The 27813-nt window shown below is 42.7% G+C and overlaps 5 protein-coding genes and 1 long non-coding RNA gene across 10 annotated transcripts; 5 read left to right on the plus strand and 1 right to left on the minus strand.

Annotated features, from left to right (window-relative positions):
• The first annotated feature begins 1116 nt into the window (after positions 1-1116).
• Positions 1117-2327, plus strand: LOC102702893 (heat stress transcription factor C-1b). The gene is made up of 2 exons (XM_015834331.2): positions 1117-1526; positions 1628-2327. The coding sequence occupies exons 1-2, from the start codon at positions 1272-1274 to the stop codon at positions 2117-2119; spliced, it is 747 nt and encodes a 248-aa protein (XP_015689817.2). The 5' UTR covers positions 1117-1271; the 3' UTR covers positions 2120-2327.
• Positions 2328-3492: 1165 nt separating this feature from the next.
• LOC121056737 (disease resistance protein Pik-2-like) lies at positions 3493-5148 on the plus strand. Its single transcript, XM_040530017.1, has 2 exons — positions 3493-3839; positions 3956-5148. The coding sequence occupies exon 2, from the start codon at positions 4108-4110 to the stop codon at positions 4483-4485; it is 378 nt and encodes a 125-aa protein (XP_040385951.1). The 5' UTR covers positions 3493-3839; positions 3956-4107; the 3' UTR covers positions 4486-5148.
• A 2341-nt stretch (positions 5149-7489) lies between these two features.
• LOC107303461 lies at positions 7490-12872 on the minus strand. 3 transcript variants are annotated; one of them, XR_001549434.2, is made up of 5 exons: positions 12577-12872; positions 12247-12349; positions 11647-11720; positions 7923-8091; positions 7490-7689 (listed from the first exon to the last, which is right to left on the minus strand). It is a non-coding gene; the product is annotated as an uncharacterized LOC107303461 (long non-coding RNA). The 3 variants fall into 3 exon arrangements; XR_001549433.2 differs by lacking the exon at positions 7923-8091 and having other exon boundaries at positions 7491-7689; XR_001549432.2 differs by lacking the exons at positions 7490-7689; positions 7923-8091 and having other exon boundaries at positions 11544-11720.
• Positions 8882-11455, plus strand: LOC102703166 (BURP domain-containing protein 3). Of its 2 annotated transcripts, none has more exons than XM_015832614.2 (3): positions 8882-8990; positions 9695-9806; positions 9886-11455. In XM_015832614.2, the coding sequence occupies exons 1-3, from the start codon at positions 8952-8954 to the stop codon at positions 11157-11159; spliced, it is 1425 nt and encodes a 474-aa protein (XP_015688100.1). In that variant the 5' UTR covers positions 8882-8951; the 3' UTR covers positions 11160-11455. The 2 variants fall into 2 exon arrangements, with proteins under 2 accessions (XP_015688100.1, XP_040383853.1); XM_040527919.1 differs by lacking the exon at positions 8882-8990 and adding an exon at positions 9011-9114.
• Positions 12873-16936: 4064 nt separating the features above from the next.
• Positions 16937-21164, plus strand: LOC102702435 (probable WRKY transcription factor 56). Its single transcript, XM_006646231.2, has 2 exons — positions 16937-17598; positions 20764-21164. Exons 1-2 carry the CDS (start codon positions 16991-16993, stop codon positions 20939-20941), a joined length of 786 nt encoding a protein of 261 aa, XP_006646294.2. The 5' UTR covers positions 16937-16990; the 3' UTR covers positions 20942-21164.
• A 712-nt stretch (positions 21165-21876) lies between these two features.
• LOC102703439 (50S ribosomal protein L20-like) lies at positions 21877-23528 on the plus strand. Of its 2 annotated transcripts, none has more exons than XR_001550960.1 (2): positions 21877-21959; positions 23162-23245. XR_001550960.1 is itself a non-coding variant. In XM_006644602.2 (2 exons), exons 1-2 carry the CDS (start codon positions 22820-22822, stop codon positions 23342-23344), a joined length of 369 nt encoding a protein of 122 aa, XP_006644665.1. In that variant the 5' UTR covers positions 22757-22819; the 3' UTR covers positions 23345-23528. The 2 variants fall into 2 exon arrangements, 1 of the variants encoding a protein (XP_006644665.1); XM_006644602.2 differs by lacking the exon at positions 21877-21959 and adding an exon at positions 22757-23005 and having other exon boundaries at positions 23162-23528.
• Positions 23529-27813: the final 4285 nt, after the last annotated feature.

Here is a 27813-nt window from a genome sequence, read left to right on the forward strand (position 1 = left end):
TTCAAATGTTAACTTATAAGCATAAACAACCGTGAAAAGATGGGGTGGAAATGTTGAGCTTAGTTGATCCGTAAAGCCATTCACAGTATTAGATTAGATAGTACTCTCTCTGTTTCATAATGTAAGTGTTTGACTATTTTGCTTGTAATGTTTAACCATTTGTCTTATTCAAAATTTTTTGGAAATATCATTTATTTTGCTTGTGACTTACTTTATTAGCAAAAGAACTTTAAGCATGAGTTATTATTTTTTATATTTGTACTAAATTTTTAAATAAGACAAATGGTCAAACGTTGTAACCAAAAAGTTAAACATCTTACATTAAGAAACGGAGGTAGTACCACCTCCGTTGCATGTTAAGTTTATTTTTTAGTTTTTAGATATAATGTTTTGAATCTTCGTCTTATTTAAAAAATTTTTACGATTAATATTTTTATTGTTACCATATGGTAAACATGAATAATACTTTATGCGTGACTAATTTTTTTGTTTTTTTATAAATTTTTTAAATAAGATGAATGGTCAAATGATTAGATACAGAAATCAAAAAATAAATATATTATATAAATCAACCGATCAAATGTATCTAATGTCAATCAGAAGTCCAATTTACTATTGCGTACAAGAGAAAAGGTCGGATGCGATCCAAACACGGGCCTTTATATGACCAATCTGCTGTCCTCTCCAATAACAACCGTATCAAGTTGCACACCCAAATAGGAAAAGCACAAAAAGAAGAAAAAAAAAAGCACAAACGGAGATGCCATGCCGCAGGAGACAGCGCGACGCCTTATTACACCCGTGTGCCGCCACACGTGGCCCGTATGCGACATGCCCAAATCCTCGCGGAATCAGGCACCACGTCACGGGGCAAATCGGATGGCTCCATTTGTTGCCGCCGTTTGCCCGAGCGAAGAAGTCCGATTTGCCCGAGCGAAGAAGCGGCCACTCCCTCGCATCCCACCTGCCCTGCGTGCCCGCGCGCGCGGCCCAAGCCCGTGCCGCCACCACTGCCACTGCGACGCGACGCCGATAAGGTCGGCACGCTCGAGCGTGACACCGACCGAAACCCCTATATAGGAGGCCTCGCCGCCCCGGCCGGAAATATCTTGCGCGCGTGTGGGAGTAGCTCACTACGACACTACCCCCACACCCCCACCGACGAACGGGACACTTTGCGAGGAAAAAGCGAGCGCCTTTTTCCTATTCTGTTCCGCGCTCGCTGCCACGACCGCGCCCTGGAGTAAGAGAGATTGGCTGTGGTGTCAGTGATGGGAAGCGAGTGCAAGGTCCACCAGCTCCATGCCGCCGGCGACAGCGACGGCGGCGGGCCGGGGGCCGTCGCGCCGTTCGTGGCGAAGACGTTCCACATGGTGAGCGACCCGTCGACGAACGCCGTCGTGCGCTGGGGAGACGCCGGCAACACGTTCCTCGTGCTCGATCCCGCTGCCTTCTCCGACTTCCTCCTCCCCTCCTACTTCAAGCACCGCAACTTCGCCAGCTTCGTCCGGCAGCTCAACACCTACGTACGTATACACCTCCCTCCTCTCCTCTGCTTCTGCTAGAGCAGCTCTGCCGTGGGTGTAACTCTTGCGTCGCTGCTGTGCTCTCTCTCTCTCTCTCTCAGGGGTTCCGCAAGGTGGATCCGGACAGGTGGGAGTTCGCGCACGAGTCGTTCCTGCGGGGGCAGGCGCAGCTGCTGCCGCGGATCGTGCGCAAGAAGAAGAAGGCGTCGGGCAGGGAGCTGTGCGAGGAGGGGGAGGAGGTGCGTGGCACCATCGAGGCGGTGCAGCGGCTGCGGGACGAGCAGAGGGGCATGGAGGAGGAGCTCCAGGCCATGGACCAGAGGCTGCGCACCGCCGAGAGCCGTCCGGGCCAGATGATGGCGTTCCTCTCCAAGCTCGCCGACGACCCCGGCGTCGTGCTGCGCGCCATGCTCGCCAAGAAGGAGGAGCTGTCCGCGGCCGGCAACGACGGGCCCGATCCCTGCAAGAGGCGGCGGATCGGGGCCGACGTGGGTCGCGGTGCCGTGGCGGCCGGCGGTGACGCGGCCGAGCTAGCACAGAGCAGAGGCGCCGTGCCGTTCCCGTTCTCTGCTCTCGGCCAAGTGTTTTACTAGACCCTCTTAAAAATCGAAGTGTTCTGTACTAGGCAACAAGGCCCAGATAGCTGTACACGTATGCGGTTTCCGTTGTATATACAACAGTGTACTTACGCATATAATAGAGTTTGGCTAGTCTCTATCTTTGGACGCGTGTATATATATCAACTATCAGTGGCTAATAATGCATGTTTGTTCAATGTATCGTACTTACGACTTCTCAGCGGGAAATGCTAGCTAGGTTGATTCTGAGTTTCTGACCAGAGAGATGATTCTACGGTATCGCTTGGGCCCTTTCGTTACGCTCGCCATGATCAGTTGAAGGATCTCACACGATGTGGCAGAAGTATGTTACTACTAGCAATCACAGAAGACGTTGGGTGCAAACATCACACGTACGTACTAATCCTTTTTTGTCGCCAAAAGAAGATGAAGAATACTCTTTTCCTGCAAGAGAAATCGCAATTTGTCGATTTATCTGGAAGTCAATGTCACGAAAGAAAACAAGCATAAAACATTGGTTTCAAACTAAGCTTGAAGTTTGTTAATTACATCTTCGAAACAACTAGTATGAAACACTCAAACGATCACTCCGTGGTATTCTCGGTTTTGCTACTACGCTGCTGATACAAATACTGATCTTGGTGCCATCCAATCCACTTTCGGCATGGTAAGGTAAACACGTGTTTCGTGACATTCAACCTCTTATATCCTTTTTGGTAGATATTTTCACGGAACTGGATTTGGACCCATGGAGAGTGTTTGAGAGAAAATAGGGAATTGGATTCGTTCAAAAAATAAAAACTGGATCACATTCAGCGGACAGTGACAGAAATGAGCATTCTCTCTGTGATGTAGTAGCAAACTGGGAATGGCCCCGCGAAAAGAGCGAAATTCGGGAATCTCTCAATACGAAAGCGACTATATTGGGCCTAATCCAAAGTAGTCCTGGGCCAGATTGAGAGGTACTGGTAGGAATAAGTTCACTTTGAGTCCCTCAAGTTGTCACGAAGTATCAAAATCATCCCTCAGCTACAATCTCAGAAATGTTAGCCCTCAAAGTTACGAAAACCGTTCAAATCCGGTTTTTTTGATAGTAATGAAGGGTGATTTTACTGAGGTGGCATCCCAATCAGCAAAAAAATATATTAAAAATTTATGAGAACTACCTATCAATTGCCAAGCTAGAAAAAAATATTCAATAATAAAATATAGGACACACCTGTCAGCTTAATTAGAAAAAAAAATCCTCTCTCTCCCTTCCCCATCGAGGCCGGTGGCTAGAGCGCAGGCGGCGGCGGCAAGCGCGGGGTGGCTCGGCCGCGGGAGCAGCGGCGAGCTCGGGCGTGGGCGCGGGGCAGCGAGGACAGTGGGCGCGAACTTGGGGCGGCTCGGGTGCGGAACGGCGGCGGCGGCGGGCACAGGCTTGGGGTGGCGTCGGCGGCAAACTTTTGTTGCCATGGCGAGTGGTTTGCTGGGGTGGCTGTGCGTCCGGCCGAGGCTGCGGCGGCTAAGGAGGAGGCAGAGAGGGGTGCGGCTGGTGCTGCGGAGAGGTGAGAGGCGGGCGGCGGAGGCGGGGAGGATGGCCGGGGAGGTGATGGTGGAGCACGTCGGGCGCCTCGTCGTGTGCCGCGGCGACGGGTTCTAGCTCGGCCGCCCGGCGCCGGTGCTCGCCATCGATGACCGGCTTGAGGCCGGTGCCACCTACCTCGTCCTCCCCGTCGACCGTCTCCCTCAGGTCCGGACATCGTCGCCGCGGTGTCAACTCACTTTTCTTCTTGCATTGCATAGTGATTCCAGTGAACACTTGTTGCGTGTCAATTTGTGGTACGTGCTAACTTTTTGATGAAACAGATTTTGGCGAGAAGATTTTGTGAACTAGCTGGGCTCTGCTGCCTATGGCGGACCTCACGTTGAGCATTGTGCATTAGCTTCTAGCGGTCATCGGCAAGGAGGCGGAGCTCCTGGCCGGCGTCCGCGGCGATGTGCAGTTCATCAGGGACGAGATGGAGAGCATCAACGGCCTGCTCCGCCACCTCGCCGGCACCAAGGAGCGTGCCAGCGACCACCAGGTCCGAGCTTGGATCAAGCAGGTCATGGAGCTCGCCTACGACTCCAACAACTGCGTCGAGAGGTACGCGCAGACGCGCTCAGGTGGCCCCCGCCGCCGCAAGGGCTTCCTCGGCCGCCTTCATCGGGCCACCGTCCTGCCATGGGCGATGGTGGTCCGCCGCCGCGTGGCCACCCAGATCCAGCAGCTCAAGGTTCGGGCGCACGAGGTCGGAGAGCGGCAGCAGCGGTACGGCGTCGTTGTCCTGCCCAAGACCTACAGCGGCGTTGTCATCCCAAGCATGCGCCCGCCGCCGCCGCCATCCCGCGCATGAGCCGCCCCAAGTTTGCGCCCACTGCCGTCGCCGCCCCGCGCCCACGCCCGAGCTCGCCATTGCTCTCGCGGCCGAGCCACCCCGCGCTTGCCGCCGCTGCTCACGCCCTTGACTGCTGCCTTCGCCTGCTCCAGCCACCGGCCTCAGTGGGGATGGGAGAGAGGGTTATTTTTTCTATTTTCTTATTAGGCTGACACGTGGGCCCCATATTTTTTAAAGTATTTTTCTGACTTGGCAACTGATAGGCATGTCCCATGAATTTTTTAATATATTTTTTGCTGACTAGGATGCCACGTTAACAAAACCATCCTCCAATACTACCGAGAGACCTGATTTAAACGGTTTTCGTAACTTCGAGGGCTAATATTTCTGTATTGCGGTTGAGGGATGATTTTGATACTTCGTGATAACTTGAGGGATCCAAAGTAAACTTATTCCGTACTAGTACGACTTCTTCAGCCTGTCTGAGAAACATGGGCTGCCGACAGAAGGGCCGATGCAATGTTCTTTTTTGCAGCTGTTACTTCAACGGGTAAAGTATCATCTGCGATCAATCTGTCCGGTGCTCAATCCTTCCTAGGTGTTGCAGATATCTTCCCCTCCATTTTTGGTCACTGCAAGAAGGTCTGTACGCAAGTAACCCAACCGCAAAAATGATCTCGTATTCCCCATGGACAACAGATTGTTTGGTACAACGGCCAAATTACTCCTTCCAGTATTGTGAATAGTGTTCATGCTGGTGCTTTATGGGGCCATGGTTGCGATTCCGGAATCTTGTGATGAGCATGCAATGGATGGCCATGTGTGCCAGCTTTAGAGCACAATCAACTTTGCGGTTTCCACACGCGCGTCATAGTTAATTGACACTTATTTCGCAAAAGAGTAATTAATTGGCCCTCCTAGATACGAAATAACTATTGGACTACGATCGATTTAGTTAACCATCGCGTCTAGGAAAAGGTGTTTTCCGTGGCGAATTAAGGATAAAGCTTTGCACGTAAACGTTGTACTACCACCCAACGGCCAACCTCTCGAGGTATTTAAGGAGAGCCGTTTTCGCTTACCACTGATTTAACCACCCTATTTTTTACCTTTTGCTTATACTTCTTATAAGCTAAAATTTAAATTTTTATCCTTAAATTCGAAGTTGATTTTATGATTTTTTTAATGCATTTTATTTTTCAATTTTGTATTTTAGATCGTTATGAATATATATATATATATATAAATAATATGTATAAGTTTTATTTCTAGATTATTTTCTGTTTGTAAATATGTTATTACTTTTTTCCATCAGCAAGCCAAAAGATGATCCCGAACATCTCTCCATGGAAGTATAGCCAAATCGGTGGCAATATACTGCATCAGTATTTCCAAAAACTGGTGCAAAAACATACAAGTAAGATTTATCTCATTGGTGCGTAAGTGTCTAGTACGTACATCTTGTTTCTTCCTACTGTCATGGTGTTGCGGCAGCCATGTACATTGAAGAGTATTTATGATCGACAGTAAGCGTTCGGATGTAATCAGGGCATTAGGCAATCTTTGAAGGTTTGTATTTTGTCGGTCGCGTTACATTCCTCTTTGGAACGACCAGTGCGCCAATGAACGAACCAATCGTAGCTGACGAAGAATCGATATCACGCACGCATTAGCAACTCTGAGCTTGTTTTGGTTACCAGCACAATATATCCTTCTATATCTCTTTGGGAGAAATCCTCCGTCGTCACCATCAATCATGACAAGTTATTTGCAATAAGCTTAAGTACTATGGATCAAGGGGTGATACAGTGAATAAGACAGACGATATATTTACAACGAAAGATAATTTGTGAATTATATATATGTGTGTATTTTCTTAGCGATCTAAAAGCCAAAGTTAGAAAATAAACTATAACCAAAATCTAATTTAAATTTAAGGTTTAAAATTTAAATTTTAACTTATAAGTATAAGCAAAAGTGAAAAGATGTTGATGCAAATCCCTGCGCTAGTTAACCGTATATACTGTTGGTGCAGCTCGATTAGTTACTGCTTTTAATGGATCAGTACAGTGCATAGTGCATAGCATCAAGAGATTTGTTTCAGTCTAACAAAAAATATCTCAAGGTACCGGTATCTCGTGGTACCAAATCGTCTCTGATCGTTGGATTTAACAGTGCACATCCTACTCAGCTAGATCCAATGATGAGAAACAATTTGGTATCTCGAGGTACTTTTTATTGGACCGGAGCAAATATCTAGCATCAAATAGAAAGCATACGCAAAGTTGCAAAAAGGACTGTATACAAGCAGCTAATTTGGCCAGCATCTATGGAGTATGGTTGGTTGGAATTAAAATTTGTCCTCCTAAAGTATTGACATTTCAATAGGGGCGGATTTTAAAAAAATAACAGTGGAATCTGAAAATTTAGTCCCTCTCTATGTAGACATATGACAAAATTTTAGCAGGGACTAGAGGGCTTGATGGGCCTAAAGTTGATAGTGGGAGCTAACCCCATAAAAAAATTGCCACTGATTTCAAATACTACTAGTAATTTGGCGGTTTGCAATAAAAAATTGGTAATAAGACATTTTGTTTTATTATTGTATCTTTTAATTATTTATTTTGAAATTTTTCTCTACCTAATTTTATTTTTAGATATACACCTTTTGGATATGCTAGTTAGACCGATATGGCAAAACAATGCTATCATGCCAACTTTTCTCTTGACATGAGAGGCGTGGTAAGGATTCTATCACACCAATCTAAAAGTGTGGTTAAACCAACTTTTTAATATTAGGTGGTGTAGTCGGAGGTAGAGCTATAACAAAATACATGTAGGGCTACTAATTGCTTTTTAATGTTTTGAACTGGATTTAGATGACTACGAAAGGCTAAATGAGAGATATGTATATATGGTGAAAAATAGATAGATTCTAGCTACAAAATTTTCGAAAACAAGTTCCTCGGAACCCCTTTCCCTAAAGTAACTCCCCTCCCCCACTGGGTGTGATCAAAAATCCAGACGGTAATAAAATTTGGTGGGGTTTATTTTAAATTAAAGGATAAAAATCCATGAAAAAAAAACATACCATATGTTGACAACATATTATTTTTTCATTGCCAATATTATTTTATGGTAACGAAGTAAATCAGCCCATAGATACATTAAGCACACTAAGAAAACAGCTCATCTCAGAGGATGCTTCTGGAAACAGAGTACCTGCAGGGAGAGTATGAATGAAAAGTCTCAATCACAGTTATTTCAGGCTTGGTGCGGTGGGATGCGGTACACCAGGAGAGATGGGAGGAAGTAGTTAAGAACATGGGTATGCATAACAAGCAATTGACCCTAACTAATGACAGTTGAGCAGTATTTAGTGTTAATTTTAACTAGCAGTCTAACAGTATTCTTAAGGAATGATCCATTTACTCAACACTGAAGTTAGGAGGAACCTGCGAATTTATCTGAAAAGAAATTCTTTGCCAACCACGAGTCAATTCATGGACCGGAGGCGGAAAGGTGGCGGGTGCCCGCACGTAGCAGTGGGGGAACTTCAGCTGTTGTTCTTCAAGTTTCCCTGCGCTTGTCTCCAGCCAACTCCCAACCGAAAGTGAAGACGACCTGGCCAGAGTTCCCACGCTCCATTAGTGCCCATTCCGGCTTGGTTAGCACGCACGCAAAAAGTCCCGAACCGCAGCGTTCTCTCGTGCTCCGCCATCCCGACGAGGATTGGTGTAGCTTGCGCCATTCGGTACACGCATTCCGCTTGATCTAGCGAGCTAGCCCGTACAGGCAGAGTAGACAGGTGCATGCCGGCCAGCATGGCCAGTTTTCAATAACTGGCTTGCACATATATCCCCCAACCACCCCCAGATGGACAGTTTATGGAGTTCGTCTCCGATATGGTCCATGGATTGGTTGGGCTGTTGCTTGCGTTCGACACCGGAGTACTCCGGTACTAGAAGGATCGGGGTGACAACAGGAGAAATGATTTCACCGCGTGTACATGCAGCAGCGAGCCGGCCGCGGGGAAGTGGCAATGTTGCATCGGATCGGCGACGGCGACGGCCGACGGGCATGCATTCAATAGCGCGAGTTGAGGCAGGGACGGTTGAGACAAGTTTCTGTAGCACCGGTCCCTGTTCTTCTAGTTGTCAGCATTCAGCAACACCGCTCTAGCTAGGAGCAGAGTGTCACCCTGGGTAGTACAGTAGTATTCTTGTAACGTTGTACGAGAGTTGTGTACCAGGCGGTGCAGGGCTACGGGTGACCGGTTACGGACGTAGCAGTGGTGCATGTAGTGCTACCGTATGGCTCAGCGCGATTATTAACTCATCGGGTTGTGCCAAATTTAATTCCCCCAACTACCTAGCTACTCTCTTGCTCGGTTCTATAAATAAACTGGATCTGTGTTGGGTGCAGGGCCATCACCTGCATCGTTCCAAGCGCAGCTCAATCTTGCTCACTGGTCCGGCGTCTCCATGGATAGGCTCATCGCCTGCCTCCTTGGCGTCCTGTTGGTCAGTTCCTGATTACCATATACACATGCATAGGCGGTGTTCTTTTTGTAAGGAAATACTCTGTTCTGCCCCCTGTTTTGATGTTGTCAAGATCATCCCGAGTAGTAAAAAAAAATAGTGATAGGTATGTGGTGCATGCTACTCTTTTCATCCTTTAATTTAAGGTATCCTAGAGATGAATCTGGATCAGCGTTAGTCCGAATTGATCGTTAAAATCTCTTATAGTTATTTTCATCCTTTAATGTAAGGTATCCTAGAGATGAATCTGGATCAGCGTTAGTCCGAATTGATCGTTAAAATCTCTTATAGTTATGGACGGAGTCACGGACGGAGTAGTTTACGAGATTCAGCTCACAGTCACATCATTTTACTTTTGAAACTCACAGCATGTACTGTGCTCATACCTAAAAGGAACTTGGAAAGCCAGTTGAACACCAATAAAGTAGCGTTATGGATATTATAGGCTCGTTACATGGAAAGGTCTGCACGTATATAGCATATTGACAGGTCGTGTTCAACCGCAAGGTGCGAACTACCCTGATTTTTGTGGAACTAGTAACATAGGCGGTCACTTTCTGAACGCATAGAGCGACTGAGCAAGGGAGATTGAGCTCCATGATTACCGGAATCTTAACATCAGTATTAGTGCTACTGATCCGGGAATGTTGAAACTGTTGTAACATTAAGCGATAATTTGCGTGCAGATCGCTTCAGTTGGAAGCCATGCAGCTCGGGCTCCAGAGCAATACTGGAAATCAGCTCTTCCCGACACTCCCATGCCAAGCTCGCTCTCTCAGCTCCTCAGTAGCACTCCAGGTAATTAAGCAAACATCTTGGATACAATTAAACTACCTGATCGACCAATTAATTAACCCTTCTCCTTGGTTGCATACAGGCGGAGACACGTCGGTGAACGTCGGCTGGGGAGGCATCCATGTCGACGCGGGCCACGGCAAGCCCGGCGGGACAACCGTTGATGTCGGCAAGGGTGGCGTCGGTGTAAACGTGAAGCCTGGCTACGGTAAGCCCGGCGGCACCACGGTCGACGTCGGCAAAGGCGGTGTGGGTGTCAACGTGAAGCCTGGCTACGGCAAGCCCGGCGGCACCACGGTCGACGTCGGGAAGGGCGGCGTGGGTGTCAACGTGAAGCCTGGCTATGGCAAGCCTGGCGGCACCAGCGTCGGCGTCGGGAAAGGAGGGGTGGGCGTGAACGTGCAGCCTGGCTATGGCAAGCCCGGCGGCACCAGTGTTGGCGTCGGGAAAGGAGGAGTGGGCGTGAACGTGCAGCCTGGGTATGGTAAGCCCGGCGGCACAACGGTCGGCGTCGGGAAGGGCGGTGTGGGCGTGAACGTGAAGCCAGGCTACGGCAAACCCGGCGGCACCACCGTCGGCGTCGGGAAGGGCGGTGTCGGCGTCAACGTGAAGCCCCGCGGCAAGCCTGTGCACGTCAGCGTCGCGCCTTTCATCTACAACTACGCCGCAACGGAGACGCAGCCGCACGACGACCCCAACGTGGCGCTCTTCTTCTTGGAGAAGGACCTCCACCCCGGGAAGACGATGACCGTCCATTTCACGCCCACCACGGCCGGAGCGAAGTTCCTTCCCCAGAGCGAGGCCGACACCATGCCGTTCTCCTCCGAGAAGGTCTCGGAGATCCTTAGCCGGTTCTCCGTGAACCCGGGCTCCGTCGAGGCGGCGGAGATGGCGCGGACGCTGCGCGACTGCGAGGCTCCGGCGGCTAAGGGGGAGAAGAAGGCGTGCGCCACGTCGCTCGAGTCCATGGTCGACTTCGCCACGTCGAGCCTCGGGACTAGCCACGTGAGGGCCGTGTCGACCGTGGTCGGGAAGGAGGGATCGCCGGAGCAGGAGTACACCATGACGGCGGTGAAGCGCGCGGCTGCCGGCGGCGACACTCTCGTCGCCTGCCACGCGGAGCCGTACGCGTACGCCGTGTTCGCGTGCCACCGGACGCAGGCGACGAGGGCGTACACGGTGTCGATGGCCGGCAGGGACGGCACGACCGTAGAGACCGTCGCGGTGTGCCACGCCGACACGGCCGGGTGGAACCCGAAGCACATCGCGTTCCAGGTGCTCAAGGTGAAGCCTGGCACGGTGCCGGTTTGCCACTTCTTGCCGCAGGACCACGTTGTCTGGACCCGCAGCGACTAGCTGAGTAGATCAGCTGCCATGCCCAATCGACCATACATGCATACATGATGATCCTGGTGCCTGGGTTGATCATGTTTTAATTTAGTCTACATGCAGATGCTACTGTATGGTCTCTTACTATATATATTGCATATTTGCACGCATGCAATTCAGTACTTGTTATTTGGATCTGGATGGTGCTGCCAGCATCGCCCACCTGCTAGATGATACTGGTGGGCTAGATGTTTAATGTATGGCTAGATGTTTAATGTATAGTTTAGTGTGGGATGCAATAAACAGACTGGTATTTACTTCTCTTTGTCAGTGCTCCTTGCATAAACTGTTAGAAATGCTTGGTAAACTTGAGGAGTTGTTTGAAACAAGAAGGGAAAAGGAGAATGCTCAAATTTTGGCACCAGAAAAAACATGTAGCATCCAATTTTTCCAGGATTTGCAGTGCAGTATCGAAACAATAGAAAATGAAGAGGTAACAGAATTTAAAACATACCCTGAAGGGTGCTGGTCATCTCTGATTGGTGCACCAAGATGTAAAAGCCTTCAATCGAGCCTTTTTGCAGCAAACTGCAGCAGATGAACATCAGTAAAGACTGGAGAATACATAAGCAGGAATACTTGACAAGTTTTAAAGACATAATAACAACTAGCCTAAATTTTCTTATAAAATTTTAATCGAGATAAAAGATGGCACTACATCAGCACGGTGGAACATGCAACAAATGTTTGGAGTACACAGAAATGATATGCAACTAAATATGTCATAGCCCTCAGCAAGCTTTCAAATGCTTGCTCAATAGAGCATCTTTTTTTTTTTTAATTTTGGAGAAAAGGAATTAAGCCCGGGCTTACTTGGAAGGTTGTGAATCACCGATAGTACATTACAAGCAGTTAAAATAGCAACAAACATGCTGCTATTACATTTATCCTGTGAAATAACTATTTTCACAAGCATATAGTTCAATCCCCACAGCCACATGAACTAGGGATATTTCATACAATCCAAACTAGTAGGTATTGACTACCTAACTTACCTAAAAAATAGTCAAGGACTGTGCAGTAACAAGCTAATAATCCAAGCTAGAAGACTCACATTGTATTTCTGATAGCTTGAATCTCCGAGCCCAAACACAGTATGACGGAAACCTTCAAGCCACCTAGCACCCAGTTCTTTTGACGAAAGTACCTCCAAAACCCTGCCACGCCCAAAAATGAAAGAACCAAAACCCAGTTAGCGACTCGAACTTATAGATCCTACCAAATCAAACTGATCCTATCTCCAAGACCTTCATGGAATCTGGGGGATCCCCCTGCCCAAGCAACTCTGAAAAATAAAAAAGCATACGCATCGATTCGAGCGGCGATCACGACGATATCGGCCGAGAGAACCGTGAGCCTGGGGTTTCAAGGGTTCGAAACTTACGGGAGATTGAAGCTGTCCCCTGGGAGGCGTCGACGGCCCGGGCAGCCCCCACGCTAGACCTCTCGGCGGACACGTTTGCCGGCGTATATAGCGTCCCCCGTCTGCGAGGCGTATACAATGAGGAGGCGGCTGTCCGCTGGCGGAGGCGCCGCCATGGGCGTGAACTGTGGAACCAGGCGCAACGGCGCGGCGCTGGAGGTTGCAACTTGGGAGGAAGAAGAGGAACGAATGGAGGCGGCCCCACCTGTCTGTGTGCGGGATCGTGCGCTTATGTTGGTTTTGGTCGTTTGGTTATTAGGTCGGTCCATCTGGAAGGAGTTCGGAAGTTGGGCTTCCGTCATGTGTAATAGCCTACGGCTCAACTGTCAATCACCATCGAGGATAGGAATATAGTAGTATATTTTACTATTGCTTTTTTCCTTTAAATCATAATAGATGAAAAAAATGGCTAAGTAGGATTGTTTAATTCATATTTTGGTCTCCAAACGTTCTTTATGTTTTTATATTGGTTGGTGTTATGATGAAAGATCCGCAAAACAAGTTGTCGTTGTTACAAAGAATCACCTAGGGTGTGTTTAGTTGATGGTCAAGATGGGATGAGATATGGTGATCCATAATTTTAGGGATATGAAGATTCAGTTTTATATTTGGTTAGATGGATCGGATGATCCAATTTTTTGCTTGGTTGAATGGATGAGGATAGATGGGATGGACATATTGAATTACTAATAAATAATAATATAAATTAATCATCATAGATCTTATCGTAATTAATATAAATTATTAATAAAATATATCTATCATCATTAATTAACATCAATTTAAACTTACTAATTGCTAATTAATGACAAAATAAGCTAATTATCACTAATCAATCACTAATAATCACGGTTAGTGAGGGTGGATGAGCTCATCCGGCCAATTTGGCCGGATAAACCCATCCAGCATCCTTATAAAATATTGTCTATCTGGACCATCATATCCAGTTTCGTCCATGAACCAAACACATCAAAAACTTGGATAGTCATCTCCCATCCAGACATATCCTGCTAACCAAACACACCCCTAATATTTGACCATATGTAATCGATCGACTTCAGGGTTAGAAAATTTTCCATCGGTGTCAGGATCCACCTGGAACGAACCTCAGAGTTCCAAGTAGGGCTCGGAATGTTTGAGTCCACTAACATTTCGGTTTTTGAAACACAATACGCTCAATAGTTGAGTTGTCAGCGCATCATATACATAAACCCTTAAACCCTAATTTCTTCCCTCCTCCTCAACTGACTATTGTCGTTGCCCCCGAGCTCCGCGTGCCCTCTTTGGCCACCGCTTCCGCGCTGTCGTGCGCCCACCCCTCGCTCACCTTCATGTGTCCGTCGCTTGCCCTCACTCAACTATTACCTCCGTGCCCTCGTTAGCTACTGCCGCGCACTGTCCGCCTCTACACCGGGGACCATCCTCCTGTGGAGCCCTGGTTGGGGACGGGGGGCAGTCAGAGGCGGTGTGTTCTTAACCAGCTCGGCTCTGATCCGTCCCGTTACCAACATAATCAACGGTTAGCTTTCACCAATTTTGTACTCGTATATTGCAACTTTGCAAGCTGACCATAAATGCAAAATAAAATAAGATACTTACAAACAAACTGCACAGCGAGTCCATAGATGTAGACCTTCATTGGGAAAATATATAAGCGTATATAATTGCATGAGAATATCAGCACGAGGTTTTTCTGTATGTACGGTTTTCATATGTCTGACCGAGTAGCCGTCGCGTAACTAGGAAGCGCCCATTTAATTATTGGGTATCGAATTGCGACACGTAATCTGGCTTATTTATATGCCCTTAACTACGAAGTGTCCGAGAAGCTATGTGCTTATATATGGATCGATCGCTGTCACGCTGATGAATTGATGATAGTCGATCCTAAATTAAAGATGATGAATCCACGTCTTACATCATGGAGATTGAGGTTTCTGCGTTAAGCTTCTTCTTGTAAGTAGGGGGGTATTTACCTATATATTTCTATACTTCAAAATCACGATTATTTTAATGCCGCAGTGACAGGATTAATTTGTAGTACTCCTTTACTTCCATAGATACTTCATCGGTGGCTTATCTTACACAAATCAATAAAAACTAAAAAGAATATAATGTCATATACTTTAGAAACTTCAATATATTCGTCTCGTATTTCTTTTCCAAACTCTAATATTTACTCTCCTCTTTAACAAATTTCAATATATTTATTGCTTATCTTATTAAATACTAATATTAAAATTAAATTATTTAATGAGCAATAAATAAAAAAGGAAAAAAATGAAGTATCTGTGAGGCGAAGTAAGTACTGAATGACTTTCCGTACAGTAGTGAATTACCCATACTTTTCAACATGATAGTGAGTTATTATATACTATTAATTATTATGGGTTTATTGAGAATGGGCTCAATAAATACAACAAGCAAAAAAAAATAAAGGTTGTTTATTTGTTCTGATTTTCTTGTAGAGCATAGGAGAGCAGTTCATTTTTTTTTTTACATTTTTTGGGGTGTGATTGTGCAATGGCAGAGGGAAGCCTTTTTTATTTCTCAGGTTGGGAGTAGGGATGGCCGTGGGTCGATCCGTGGATATTTTAGGATCGACTCTAATTCAACTAAATAAAATAAATTATATTTTATAGTGAAACTTAGTTTATTTTGTTGAACTAGAACGGACTCTAAACTATCCGCGGGTTGACCCATGCCCATAGGAGCGTGCGATGAGAGAGGAAAGGGAAGTTGTTGGCTTTACGGTTTTCATTGGATGGGAGTCTGCAAGGGGAGAGAGGACAAACTGCCGTTTTCTAAGTAGCAGAGATATAGCCTCTGTAAATAACTTGTGTGAGCAATCGGAAAGGAAAACTCTTTTAATCACTCAAGGTAATATCCTCATTTCTTGTATGTAATTTAAATAGTCATTAAAAAAATAAAAAAAATAATAAGATAGATCAATATTTAAATTTGTGATATATCAATACACAAATATACAAGATCACATTTGACTTCTATAAGTTAAAAAAATATGATGGAATTATACATACTAGTCATAGTTTAATTTGATCATTTTTTACAATTTATGGAGTTTGAATTTGGATATGTATATTTGTGGAGTGATATATGACATATTAATTTATCTTATTATTTTCAAAAAGTATAATTTTAAATAACATGCAAAAAATAATATGATATATCTCTCTAGGATTAGAATTCATTTCCCAATTAATATGGTTAGCATTATATATTAGTGCATTGCAACATGCCTATATAAATTGATTATGGACTCTATAGGTGCATATGCCTATGGATAAAATAAATGGTTTTTTTTCTGGGTTTATCTAGAAGCGGTGGTTTTTACGTGACCGGTTTATATATAATATATGTAACATAAGATGAGAAAAAGACCGAGGATTTTTAAGTAGTAAAGATATATTAACAATTTAACATGCTGTTGTTTTATCGTGGACATGTGCATGCACCTGACCCCACCAAACGCAAACCGCCATTGCATTGGCTGCCACCGTGGGCCATTGCATTTTGCAGCTCTCGACCGGTTATCGGCGAAACTGTAAAAGACCAAAGAGAAGAAACGATCTAGAACGAGCGATTCATTCGTGCAAGAGTAACCAGCAGGAGTACGTACCTACGTAACTTTTACAGACAGGAAGACTTCTGACTGAATCTCCAAGCTCTGTGAAACGGTCGAGGCGATAGCTCTCTCAATCAACCAGAGTACTCCCTCTGTCTTAACATAAATTAATTTTTTAGTTATTAGATACAATGTTTAACTCTTTATTTTATTTTAAAAATTTTTACGATTAATAATTTTATTTTTGTTAGATAATAAAACATGAATAGTATTTTATATGTGGCTAATTTTTTAAAATTTTTAAATTTTTTAAATAAAACAGACGATCAAATGCTTGACATCAAAACTGAAAAATTGGTTTTTTTAGCCGGAGGGACTATATCAGACAGACTGGGACAGCACGTATTCCACAAGCTTCCATCCATGCATATTTGCAGTTGTGCACTGGTCGACGAAGGTAAAAATTCAAAGACTCGTTCAGGGACGAGGCGACGGGCAGTTGAGCGACCCTAGATACAGGTGGTTGTGATCTGGTTGCGCGCTATCTCTCGACCTCTCTCCATCTCCTGTCTGATTTAGCGATTTGTAATCTTATCCCTGGCTTTGAGCGTGCACGTTTGCCCAACTTCCTCTTGGTTTCTAGCGTCTTATTCCACACGCGCACTCCAAGAGCCCATGCAAACCCCAGCAGCGTGCGCACGTCTCACCAGCTCAATCCATCGCCGGCTATAAATCGATCGCCGGTGCGCTCTCTCTGCGAGGGATCGCATGCGTGCGCAGCACTGAGCCATGGAGCATCTGCACGGAGATGATGCTCACCACGAAGCAGGCCACGCTGCTGCTACGATCCCTCACTTCCCCTACTTCCCGGTGCCGCTGACACCGCCGCCACTCGCCGAGCCGGCGGCTTCGACGACGTCAGGCGACCGGCACGGCGCCCCACTAGAGGCGCTCCAGCCCCCGCCGCCGTGTAGCCATCCCGGCGGCCTGGACGGCGGCACCCCTGATGATCACCAACTAATGACGACGACTGCGCTGCCGATGATGCTGCCGGCGATGACGGCGTTGGACTGGCAGTCCCTCCTGCAGACGTGCCTGCAGGTAGTGCCTCCGGAGGCGGCGCCGGAGCTGCAGCAGGCGGGGGCGGCGGCGCAGGCGGATCAGTGCAGCGGTGAGAACGATCACGGCGATCAGCAGCTGGCGGCCGAGAGCGGCGGAGGTGCCTGCAGCAACAAGGAGAAGCAGCTGGCGAAGGGCGGCGCGGGGAGGTCGGGGAAGAAGAAGGCGAGCCGGCCGCGGTTCGCGTTCCAGACGAGGAGCGACAACGACATCCTGGACGACGGCTACCGGTGGAGGAAGTACGGGCAGAAGGCCGTCAAGAACAGCAAGCACCCCAGGTTCGATATATCTGCTAGTTAAATTAAGTTCCTCTATATTATCGATTTCGATCATGGCTGCCATATACGAGGATTGCATGTACGTTTATAGCATATCAACACTTCTAACCTATTCCTGAATTAATGCATGTGTTGAGAGCTTTGAGATTTACAAGTTCAAATTTGAACTAAGTACAATAATTCAAAAGAAGAAACATCTATATATACACAAACCCATTAACCCAACAATCAAACTCAAATTATAAACCTACTACGTACGTACGTACGTTAGCCATGTGTCTTTTGACCCTGGAATTATAAGAAATTAAGAATAGCTAGGAGGTTGAACGCTCACTAACTAATGCATGAGCATGCTGCATGACGTGCCTATACGTGTTTGGATATCTCGGGCTATTTACACATAGGATGTGTTAGGAGAGCTACGCTCCCTTCTTGTTCGCCAAATATCTCTAGCTGCCGCCGCCATGGTGACAACACGTAACTTATATATCGTTAATTTATATAGGACTAAATCCAAGTTTAATTCTAACGTAACTCTGGGTGCTAACATATATACCAAGCTTTTAAACAAAAATATTTTTCATATTCAACTCAAATCACCATTTAGCAAATAATGAATCTCAAATCCCAGATAATGATCCGATCACTCACATCAGCTAAAAGCTGAACCAATTCAGCCAATGTTAACGACTTTTAAATGAACCAAACAAATCTATCGATTTTAATTTTTAGAAATATTTGATGAACAACCATGCTTCTTCAGTTAGAATTTTATATTTTCATACTTTCAAATTAGTATCAGGGCGAACACAAGAAGGGACAATGGCCTCTAAAATGACTTTGTATTGCCCTTCAGAGTTTTTTAGTTTCATCTAATTTTATAAATGACCTCCATCCACAAAAATAAGTCTTGATTACGCCAACTTAGCATATGTAGTAAGATGAAATTACAACTGAGGTGATGTATGTTATACTTTTTAACATATTTACCTTGAATAAAGTAGAAAAATATCATGTTGACGAATTGAATTGAAACTAAGAAGATGTTCGATGTACTTTATTGTCATCGGGATCATAAGCTTCCTTTATTTGTAGACAAATAAAAGTGCCAAAATCCCTCATATATGTGGATGGAGGGAGTAGAAATAATAGAAACATATGTAGTTATGACCTTATAAATTTAAGTAAATTTCAAAACTACAAATGTTTTAACCAAACCATATTAAAAATTCATATTTGATGTTCACCTAATTTATCATAAATTGCAAATTTAATAAAAAAAATTATATAACTACAAATTTTATAATTTAAATACCTACAACTATATTAAAGTTATAAGTGTTGTAGTTTTGAGATTAAATTAATGCTAAACCTACAATTTTGTGATAAATTTACAAAATTGCAGTTTTTCTTTACTCCATCTTACTATTTAGTTTTGCGATACACCATCTCAAGAGTTTTGTGATTGTTTGATCAGGTATATGTAGTTTTATGAACTTTGGTCTACAGATTTTGTTCCTAAGAACTTACAAATTGTATAATCGAACTTGTAAAATATAAAAGATACTAGCCTCAAAGTTAAAGTTTCAGGGTTGCAATTTAATGCTAAATAAAACAATATAATTGAAGTGTAAGGGAATTGACATTATTAAATTTATAGTTAAAATTTTAGATGTTTTGGATAAAAAATGTTTCAAAAAGGATAAAAATGTGTATACTCAAATGAAATATTTCATATTTGGGTTCAAACAGTTTTTGAAATCTTGAATATTCAAATCCTGCTTCTATAATGATCTATTGATCTCAGTGAGATTCAAAATCTAAGAAAGGCATCACCTGGGACAAATAACATTTCAAAAATTTTCACATATTTCTCTACTGTTCAACCAGAAATTAGAAAAAACCCTTTAATTAATTTGGAAATAAAGGAAATGGCCAAAATACACACGTGATAATATATATACTACATACGACATTCATGTAGAAGCAATTTTTTAGCACATGGGTGTAGGTACACACGTTGCTTCCATGTCATTTAAATAGTCATAAAAAATTATAAAAAAATTTAACAAGATAGTTTAATATGAGTTATATCACTCCACCAACATGCAAGTTTAAATTCAACTTTTACAAGTTGTAGCAAAAATAACAAAAACAATTATGAATATGCGTATACTTAGTTTCAGTTTTGTTTGTTCCTTTTGCTACAACTTGTAGAAGTTGAATTTAAACTTGCATGTTTGTGGAGTGATATAAATCATATTAATCTATCTTGTTAAATTTTTTCATATTTTTTATGACTATTTAGATGACATGCAAGCACACGAGTGTACCTATACCTGTGTGCTAAAAACTGTTTCCCACATTCATGTATATTGTGTCTAAGTACTTGAGTCCGCAAATATATTTCGCCATGATTGTATGACATAAAAAGATTTTCATTAACTTTATGTCTCATTTTGCATGTATACATATACTCATCTAGGATTTCGAAAAAACATACATGTGCCATGGGACGGGTTCACACCGCTGCCCAATACCGCGCCCCGCTACGCAACATCGTGCGGTAATCTCCCCACCACACGGTATTGGTGCCCACACTGCTGACCAGATTCTCCTCGTTGGTTATATTCTAGGATATCCACTAAAATACTGTGCTAGGGTATCCTCTTAATTCTCTTAATACTGTGTTAGGTTCATCGGTTGCAAAAGTTTAGATGTTTTTACAACTAAATTAGTAGTATTGTGGGTTTTTTTTTTTTGCTTTCTATGTTAGGCCCAAAGAGGCTAGCTTATATGCATTTTACAATTAATTAGTAGTATTATAGTTTCTTAATTACAAAATCAATCAAGAGAATTAAGGGGATATCGTAGCCCAATTACCAATAAGAAGAATCATAGTCAATGTTGTACATGCACCGGTGCGGCCGGTGCCGCCTGGTAGGGTGCGGAGTGCAGCTTGGTGGTGAGGGTGTGGTATGACAAGTTGGCCCGGTGTGGTGGCGCGACCATCGTCCGGCCTCTTCTCGTGGGCTAATTAAGCAAATCCATCCCACGGCACACGTACAATTTTACGATTTTCTATCAGATATATACCGATATATGTATTTTTTTTCGTCTATGACATACATGGTGATGAAAAAGTTCATGTATATGCGCATGCAGGAGCTACTACCGGTGCACCCACCACACGTGCAACGTGAAGAAGCAAGTGCAGCGGCTCGCCAAGGACACGAGCATCGTGGTGACCACGTACGAGGGCGTGCACAACCACCCCTGCGAGAAGCTCATGGAGGCGCTCACCCCAATCCTCAAGCAGCTCCAGTTCCTCTCGCAGTTCTAACGATCGATCCGTCCCCAGCTCTCAAGCAAGCAAGCGAGCGAGCGATCGATCTTGCAAGCTATACACAAATCTAATAACAGACACATGCATGTGTATATTATCATTATTATTATTGTAGCAAATTAAACTCAACCCAAACTCCCAACGGGGAAGAAAAGGAGAACAATGTGCCTACCTCCCCTGTCACTGCAGTATTTATGTATACAACTGATGCTGGTTTGGTTTAAAGCCAAAACTGTCTTACGACTTTTCTTTTACTCTCGTCTCCATGGAATTACCATTTTCTTATTTGGCATAGGTAGGCTGGCATATGTTTGGATTCAAACCAAACTTTCTCTTTCTACTGTTTCTATTAATGCGATCTTAAAATTGGTAAAACAAATTTAGACCATACAAACCAAACCGGCCTTTAATTACTGTATAAACACTAAGGACATGCTTAAAGGTAGAGTCCACTGTGAACGCTTGTCTAATCCATGTAAGCAACAAGTACTTTTTTTTAATAATGATATGTATAAAGATAAAGTCAATTTCTTCATTAATACGATAAAATATTTTTTATTACACTACTTTTCTTTTTATCCACCTCCATATAATAAAATTTCCCGGCTCTTAGCCGTTGTCATGTATGGCAATGGTTTTTCTCTCTCCTTTTCTCTTTTTATTCCATGTTAGCAAATTTGCATATATAAAGTTTAAGAGAGTTAGCTAATAAACACATTTTACGTGTTCTAAGGGCAACAGAATTAAAAAAGAACCAAATGTAAGTTGGGTGGGTCAATTATCAATATAGCCCATGTATGGGCGGAGGTAGTGGAAAGATCCAGCCCACATATGAGCCCACTAAGTACGCCGAGAGGAAAAAGGCTACCCACACATAGTGACAAACTGAAAATAGACCACCCTCCGCCAGTCCGCCGCCGCCGCCACCGTCTCGCCTTTGCCTTGCCTCCTCGTCCCGGCGAGCAGCAGCCGCTCAGCGACCACTGCGCAGACGTAAGCGACGCTTCATTGGCAGGTAATCTGGCAAGAACTTCTCCATCTCTCTCGTTTTCTTTTATTTCACCAATTGCCGGAGGCAGCTCCACCCACCACCGCTCCGCCTTTCCTCTCTCTCTTCGCACAACTCTGGCGGCGGTGGGGGCACGCCTTAAGGTAAGGCCCCATACGTTGGATCCTACTTCATCGTCTCCGGTGAACTGCCGCCGTGTGAAATACCGGGACTTGCATGGTCGCACCTCGGCAATCCCTTCATCTTCCTCTTCTTCTTAATGGATTCCTATTGAGTATTCTTCTCACTCCCCAATCTCTCTGCGACTACTCAATTTCTAAAAAGAAGTATGTGATCAAGGTCAACCGATTGTTATATGCTATCCCTGTTATTCCATTATGCTCTTCTTAATTCTTAGGTTGTTCGTACTCATTATAGTGTTTAGCAGGGTTCTAAATGTGTCACCGACCATAATTTTGTGAATGTTTCTCCATTTTACTATCTTAGTTTATGTGCCCGTCGGTTTGACAGTGCATGAACGCAGTTCATAGAATAATTTCTTTATCCATTCATTCGATGTTTCTTCTCAGCTTTTCTAATGTAGGATAAGGGGACGTAAGCTTGCTTCTAGAGTTCTAGATAACTTTTATGAGAACAAGACGCCCTACTTGAATAGTTTGCTTCTAGCTAAGCATTATATATTATATCCAATTTATGTTACACATATCAGGAAGCGGGTAAAGCTTTGGGGTGAAACTTTATAGAAAATGAACAAGGGAAAGATTTTTAAGTTGGCAAAGGGATTTAGAGGCATGGCGAAAAATTGCATAAGGATAGCAAGGGAGAGGGTTGAGAAAGCTAAGCTTTGGGGTGAAACTTTATAGAAAATGAACAAGGGAAAGATTTTTAAGTTGGCAAAGGGATTTAGAGGCATGGCGAAAAATTGCATAAGGATAGCAAGGGAGAGGGTTGAGAAAGCCTTGCAGTATTCCTACAGGGACATACGTAACAAGAAGAGGGACATGCGGTCCCTTTGGATCGAGCGCATCAATGCTGATACACGATTGCATGGGGTATGTATCCATTGCACTCAAGTTGTCAAAAAGGAAGATTTTAATCCTCAGTAGTTCCATCCTGTGCATGATAATTTCGATACAACCAATTGAAGATAACACTACCAGATTCATCATGGTTGTTTAAGTAGCTCTTTTCTTGCATTTGACCACCAGGTGAACTATGGCAATTTCATGCGTGGATTGATGAAGGAGAACATCCAGCTCAACCGGAAGGTGCTTTCAGAGCTTTCTATGCATGAGCCATACAGCTTCAAGGCACTTGTTGATGTGTCTAGCAGTGCGTTTCCAGGGAATAGGCCGCCTGTTAAAAAAGAGGGTCTAGCAGCCATCCTGTGAAATAATTTTTGTTCAGTGGCACACGACACTCATGATGGCCGTTGCAACTGAAAGTTACTACTATTATTGTCTTTTAGCTCAAAGATGACTCATGTAATTTTCCCTTACCTATATTAAATATTTATGTTATTTGTGTACTCTCTGTAGCAGGAAATGTCTAATTGGATATTGTTCCTTTGGTCCCTTTCTGTTGGCTTTATGGAGAATGTTCTTCCCTTACAGTTGACAATTTCAGCAACAGTACTATGGATTCTGTCATAACATATGCAAAGAGTTATGAATAGTTAACTGTGCTTCGAAATGCATATACTTCTACAGTGCTTTGATTTGTAGAAGAAAGGAAAATAATAGTGCACAGAAAATTCCTTTAGGGTTGACAGCCAAGTTCCCCGCTTAAAGGAGCATGATACCTTCCAGCTCGATTACAGTAAGTTCATTGCCTAATACATCACCCCTCATAAATTTTATGTCTTCTGATTTATGTTTCTTGCCATTCATGCAAATTGGTGTAGCAAACTGCTCCCTCTGGTTTTTAATAAATACCGTCGTTGACTTTTAAACATGTGTTTTACCATTTATCTTATTAAAAAGTTATGTAATTATTATATATTTTATTGTGATTTGGTTTATTATTAAAGGTACTTTAACCATGACTAGTATTTTTACATATTTCCACAAATTTTTTGAATAAGGCATGATCAAATGTGTATCTAAAAAATCAATGACGTCATCTATTAAAAAGGAAAAATTCCTTACATGCCTCTGAAACTTTCCTCAATCCCTTGTGTACCCCTGAATTTTACCTCATCCCTTGTATACCCTTGAGATTTTATTTTAATTCTCTCTATACCATTTCCGTTAGTTGACCATTAAATATTTTTAAAATGACTATATTATCCCTCCTATACAAATGTGCTACCTACTCGATACATTTTCATGCGCAAAGAATAACTTATACTAAAATAAAAGGACATAATCAGTTAATGCTAAACTTAAAAATAGAACTTATTTTTTTAGAAAAATATTTTTTAAAAATATGATTAAATCCACACATTAATTTTAAATATGTTTTTTAGTTTGTGATGAAATAATTTTGTCCCCTTTGTTTTTTAAATGAATCTTTTTTCACTGCATATTCGTTGAAAAGTAATTTTCAAATTTGATGAGAAGCTTGATTTGTTTCAAATAGATATTTTTAAATTGTTAATGAAATTATGTTTATTTTTTAAAAAATATTTAGTAATTTATCTCTTATTGTTATTCACAACCCAAATAATTTACACATCAAACATTTCTAGCTTTTAGCAATATACCGAGGACACTAAAGTCATTTCTATAATAATTAACGGTCAAACTAACGGTCAACTAATAGAATGGGCATGTAAGAGATTTAAATAATAACTCAAGGGTATATAAGAGATCAAGCAAATCTCAGGGACGCAGAAGGGATTGGAGGAAATTACAGGGGCATACAGGGAATTAACCCTATTAAAAACTAGAGGGAGTACATTTTTATCGATTCAAATGGGTAGTTTTAATGCTTCAATCCTCTAAATCTCAAGTTAATTATTCATATTGTCCATTTTGGCTTTTACCTTTCATCATGTCTTCTGGAGATATATCTTTTTCATTGAGGGCCATCTTTTTTATCCTTATGAAGTGTTTATAGTTGTATTACAGAGTTCAGATATATTTTGTGCTGAACTTCAAATTCTGCTAAGGAAGACTCCAATATACTAAAAGAACGATATAGAAAGAGAAAGCTTATCCAGAAAACAGGCAATATGTTTCTAATGCATGTTATATGGGCTTACCAGTGCACTGGCTAGCTTTCATGACTAACTAATAAAATGTTTTTATCCGATTCCTGTTTGCTTCAAATCAAAATTGCACTCAAGACATTTCTGAAGGTATGTGCTCTGGCCAATGATTTGTAATCTGTAAGGATAGAAGTCACAATGCAATAGTGTGTAGAGAAATTGTAGGCAAACTTTTTGGTGTTGGTCACTTGGCCTAGATAGAGATTTTTTTTTTCTGAACAGAATAAGAAGAAAGCAAAGACATATATTCTTGTTCAAGGAATTTACTTCTGCGCAAAGATTGTGTTGGTTCCCTTTTCAAGTTTATAACGAAATGCACAGCAAATCCTCACATCACTTTGGCCTCCATGCAAGTGTGAACAAAATATGTTGATTGGAGCAACCAAAGCCATGCACCTGGTGCGCTTTGTATCTCTAGTTTCTCTTCGCTGGATTGCACTAGTATAGCAGTATTTATCAACTGAGAGAATAAAGTAGCAGCGCATCGTTGCATTATCGACAATGCATTTCTGAAAACTCAACCTTTTCATCTTCTTTACAGGTTACAGAAAAGGGACCCTATTAATGTCTGAACCGGACCGAAGATAGTGTGAACTTTGGATGAAATTCTCTGCTCGCTTTATTCGTGTCGTGCCCCTCTAGCCCTATCATGCACCCTGGTAAGATATGGTGTTATTTCCTTTGTTTTTGATCAAGACATATTACACGATGCTACATTCTTGTAGTATATCTTGCCGTCTGTAAAAACATAATTGCCCCCCTTTGACACTTGTCTTTTTGACACGGTGTGGACGTGGAACCAGTTCGCTGTTAGATACTGCGAAGTGCTGCTTCTGAAAGCTCCGTTGTTCACACCGCACTGCTTAGATACAAGTTCTCACATAGTGCTGGGATGTTTTCAGTTGGGACTTCTATGAACTTGCAGTTTTATGACGGAGACATCAGTAGGTGAACGACACAAAGTTCACGCTTCGCAGTAGGGGAAATCTTGCAGAGAACATTCGTGAAGGATCTAGTAGCTGATGACATCGAGAAGTTCGGCAAAGCATTTGAATGTTGTAGATATTCCTTGGGTCAGTTTTGCAAAGTTGTCCCCTCCCCCAAAAAAACGTTGGCTGCTTTTAGGGGTCATTTTTTGCTTTTTCAAAGAAAAGACCAAATGGCATATTTGTAAAAAAAATAATTGACGAATAAAACTTTCATATACGTATTCATAGTAATCTAAAATCCAATGCTAAAAAATAAACTACGATAAAAAACCCCTCAAAATCAACTCTAAATTTAAGGTTGAAAATTCAAATTTTAAATTACAAACATGAGCAAAATCCAAAAAATGTGAGTTTCCCAAAGCGGAATTTTATTTTTTTGGAGGTAAGTTTTTCAAACATCAAAACCGTGTGTTTCGTAAAAAAATTATATACAAGTTTCTCATATGGTTTTATTAGAGCAAAATTTTAATTTTAAAGTAGTTAAATCATTTGTTTATACCCTCAAATATCTATCACGAAAATTAAATAATCCCTTCGATCATTTAATCTTAGGTATTTTAAGCACCGTCTTAGTATATCTATAGTAGCATCATAACAGGGATAGGTACCTTTTGAGAAAATCAAACAAATGCCACTGATAAACATTTAATTCTAAGAACTGTTATCGACAAGTATAAGTTCTATAAAATGTCATCGTATAAACGAATTTGTCTAAGAAATATCATGGGTTCCATCAGCATTTCTCCGTTAAGTTCTATAGTGTGCACAATGTATTTAACGGTAGAAATGGACGGAACCCTAACGGCGATGTTATTTCTCAAACAATTCGTTTGTACGGTGTCATTTTCTAGAACTCGCACTCATTAATGGCATTTCTTAGACTTAGATGTTTGTCAATAGCAATTTTTAGATTTTCTCTTACCTTTTGGATATTGTATGCTTGTAACATTTAAAAATCTCAAAATCAACTCTAAATTTAAGATTTAAATTTTAAATTTTGCTAGCATAAGCAAAAGCGAAAAAATGAGTATGCAAAACTTTTTTTCTATTGAAAGATACATTTTGAAACTTTCAATCACCTGCAGGGAATGGTATCTGTTTCAATCTGCAGAAAGTGTCACCACCGAATCATTTTTCATTTAACATACCAACCCAAGCTTACAATCACTCGTGGAAGCTTAATATGATCTCTTGGTGCAAAAGCAGCCTGCTTGTCATAGGAGTCCTTTAAGATTGGTGGCCATCTCTGGATAAATAATGGTCATGCTCATCCGAGCACGTCTACTCGAGAGGCTTGAGAAAGAGAGATTTGACCTTTTTGCTCCTGACTCTGCAATTTGCGACCTAATAGTTGGTGCCCTCGTTGCATCACCTTCCCTCTAGAAGCACAGCTCAAACGTTCGAGCATTGCAGCGATATGTTCCACACATTTTTTTGCAGTTCTTGCTTCGAATGTTGCTGTTAATTCGATATTTTGATGGTACAGTTTCTCCATGCCTTTTTCATGGTGCAGTTTCTCTCCGTGCCTTTCAGCTCTTTTTTCATGGTGCTCTCTTCATCAAGTTGATACCTCTTTCTTCATGCTTCTACATGGCCCTTGTGTTGTGGCCTTGTTAAATGCATTGCAAATCAACCATGTGATTTATTCATTTATTGTACA

Source organism: Oryza brachyantha, chromosome 1 (assembly GCF_000231095.2).
Source record: "Oryza brachyantha chromosome 1, ObraRS2, whole genome shotgun sequence".
NCBI lineage: Eukaryota > Viridiplantae > Streptophyta > Magnoliopsida > Poales > Poaceae > Oryza > Oryza brachyantha.

Coding starts and splice junctions, on each gene's coding strand:
- LOC102703439 (XM_006644602.2), top strand. CDS start 22,820: ATGAACAAGGGAAAGATTTTTAAGTTGGCAAAGGGATTTAGAGGCATG. Junction 23,006..23,161: donor CTGATACACGATTGCATGGG/GTATGTATCCAT, acceptor TTTGACCACCAG/GTGAACTATGGCAATTTCAT.
- LOC121056737 (XM_040530017.1), top strand. CDS start 4,108: ATGGAGAGCATCAACGGCCTGCTCCGCCACCTCGCCGGCACCAAGGAG.
- LOC102702893 (XM_015834331.2), top strand. CDS start 1,272: ATGGGAAGCGAGTGCAAGGTCCACCAGCTCCATGCCGCCGGCGACAGC. Junction 1,527..1,627: donor TCCGGCAGCTCAACACCTAC/GTACGTATACAC, acceptor TCTCTCTCTCAG/GGGTTCCGCAAGGTGGATCC.
- LOC102703166 (XM_015832614.2), top strand. CDS start 8,952: ATGGATAGGCTCATCGCCTGCCTCCTTGGCGTCCTGTTG. Junction 8,991..9,694: donor GCCTCCTTGGCGTCCTGTTG/GTCAGTTCCTGA, acceptor ATTTGCGTGCAG/ATCGCTTCAGTTGGAAGCCA. Junction 9,807..9,885: donor GCTCCTCAGTAGCACTCCAG/GTAATTAAGCAA, acceptor GGTTGCATACAG/GCGGAGACACGTCGGTGAAC.
- LOC102702435 (XM_006646231.2), top strand. CDS start 16,991: ATGGAGCATCTGCACGGAGATGATGCTCACCACGAAGCAGGCCACGCT. Junction 17,599..20,763: donor AAGAACAGCAAGCACCCCAG/GTTCGATATATC, acceptor ATGCGCATGCAG/GAGCTACTACCGGTGCACCC.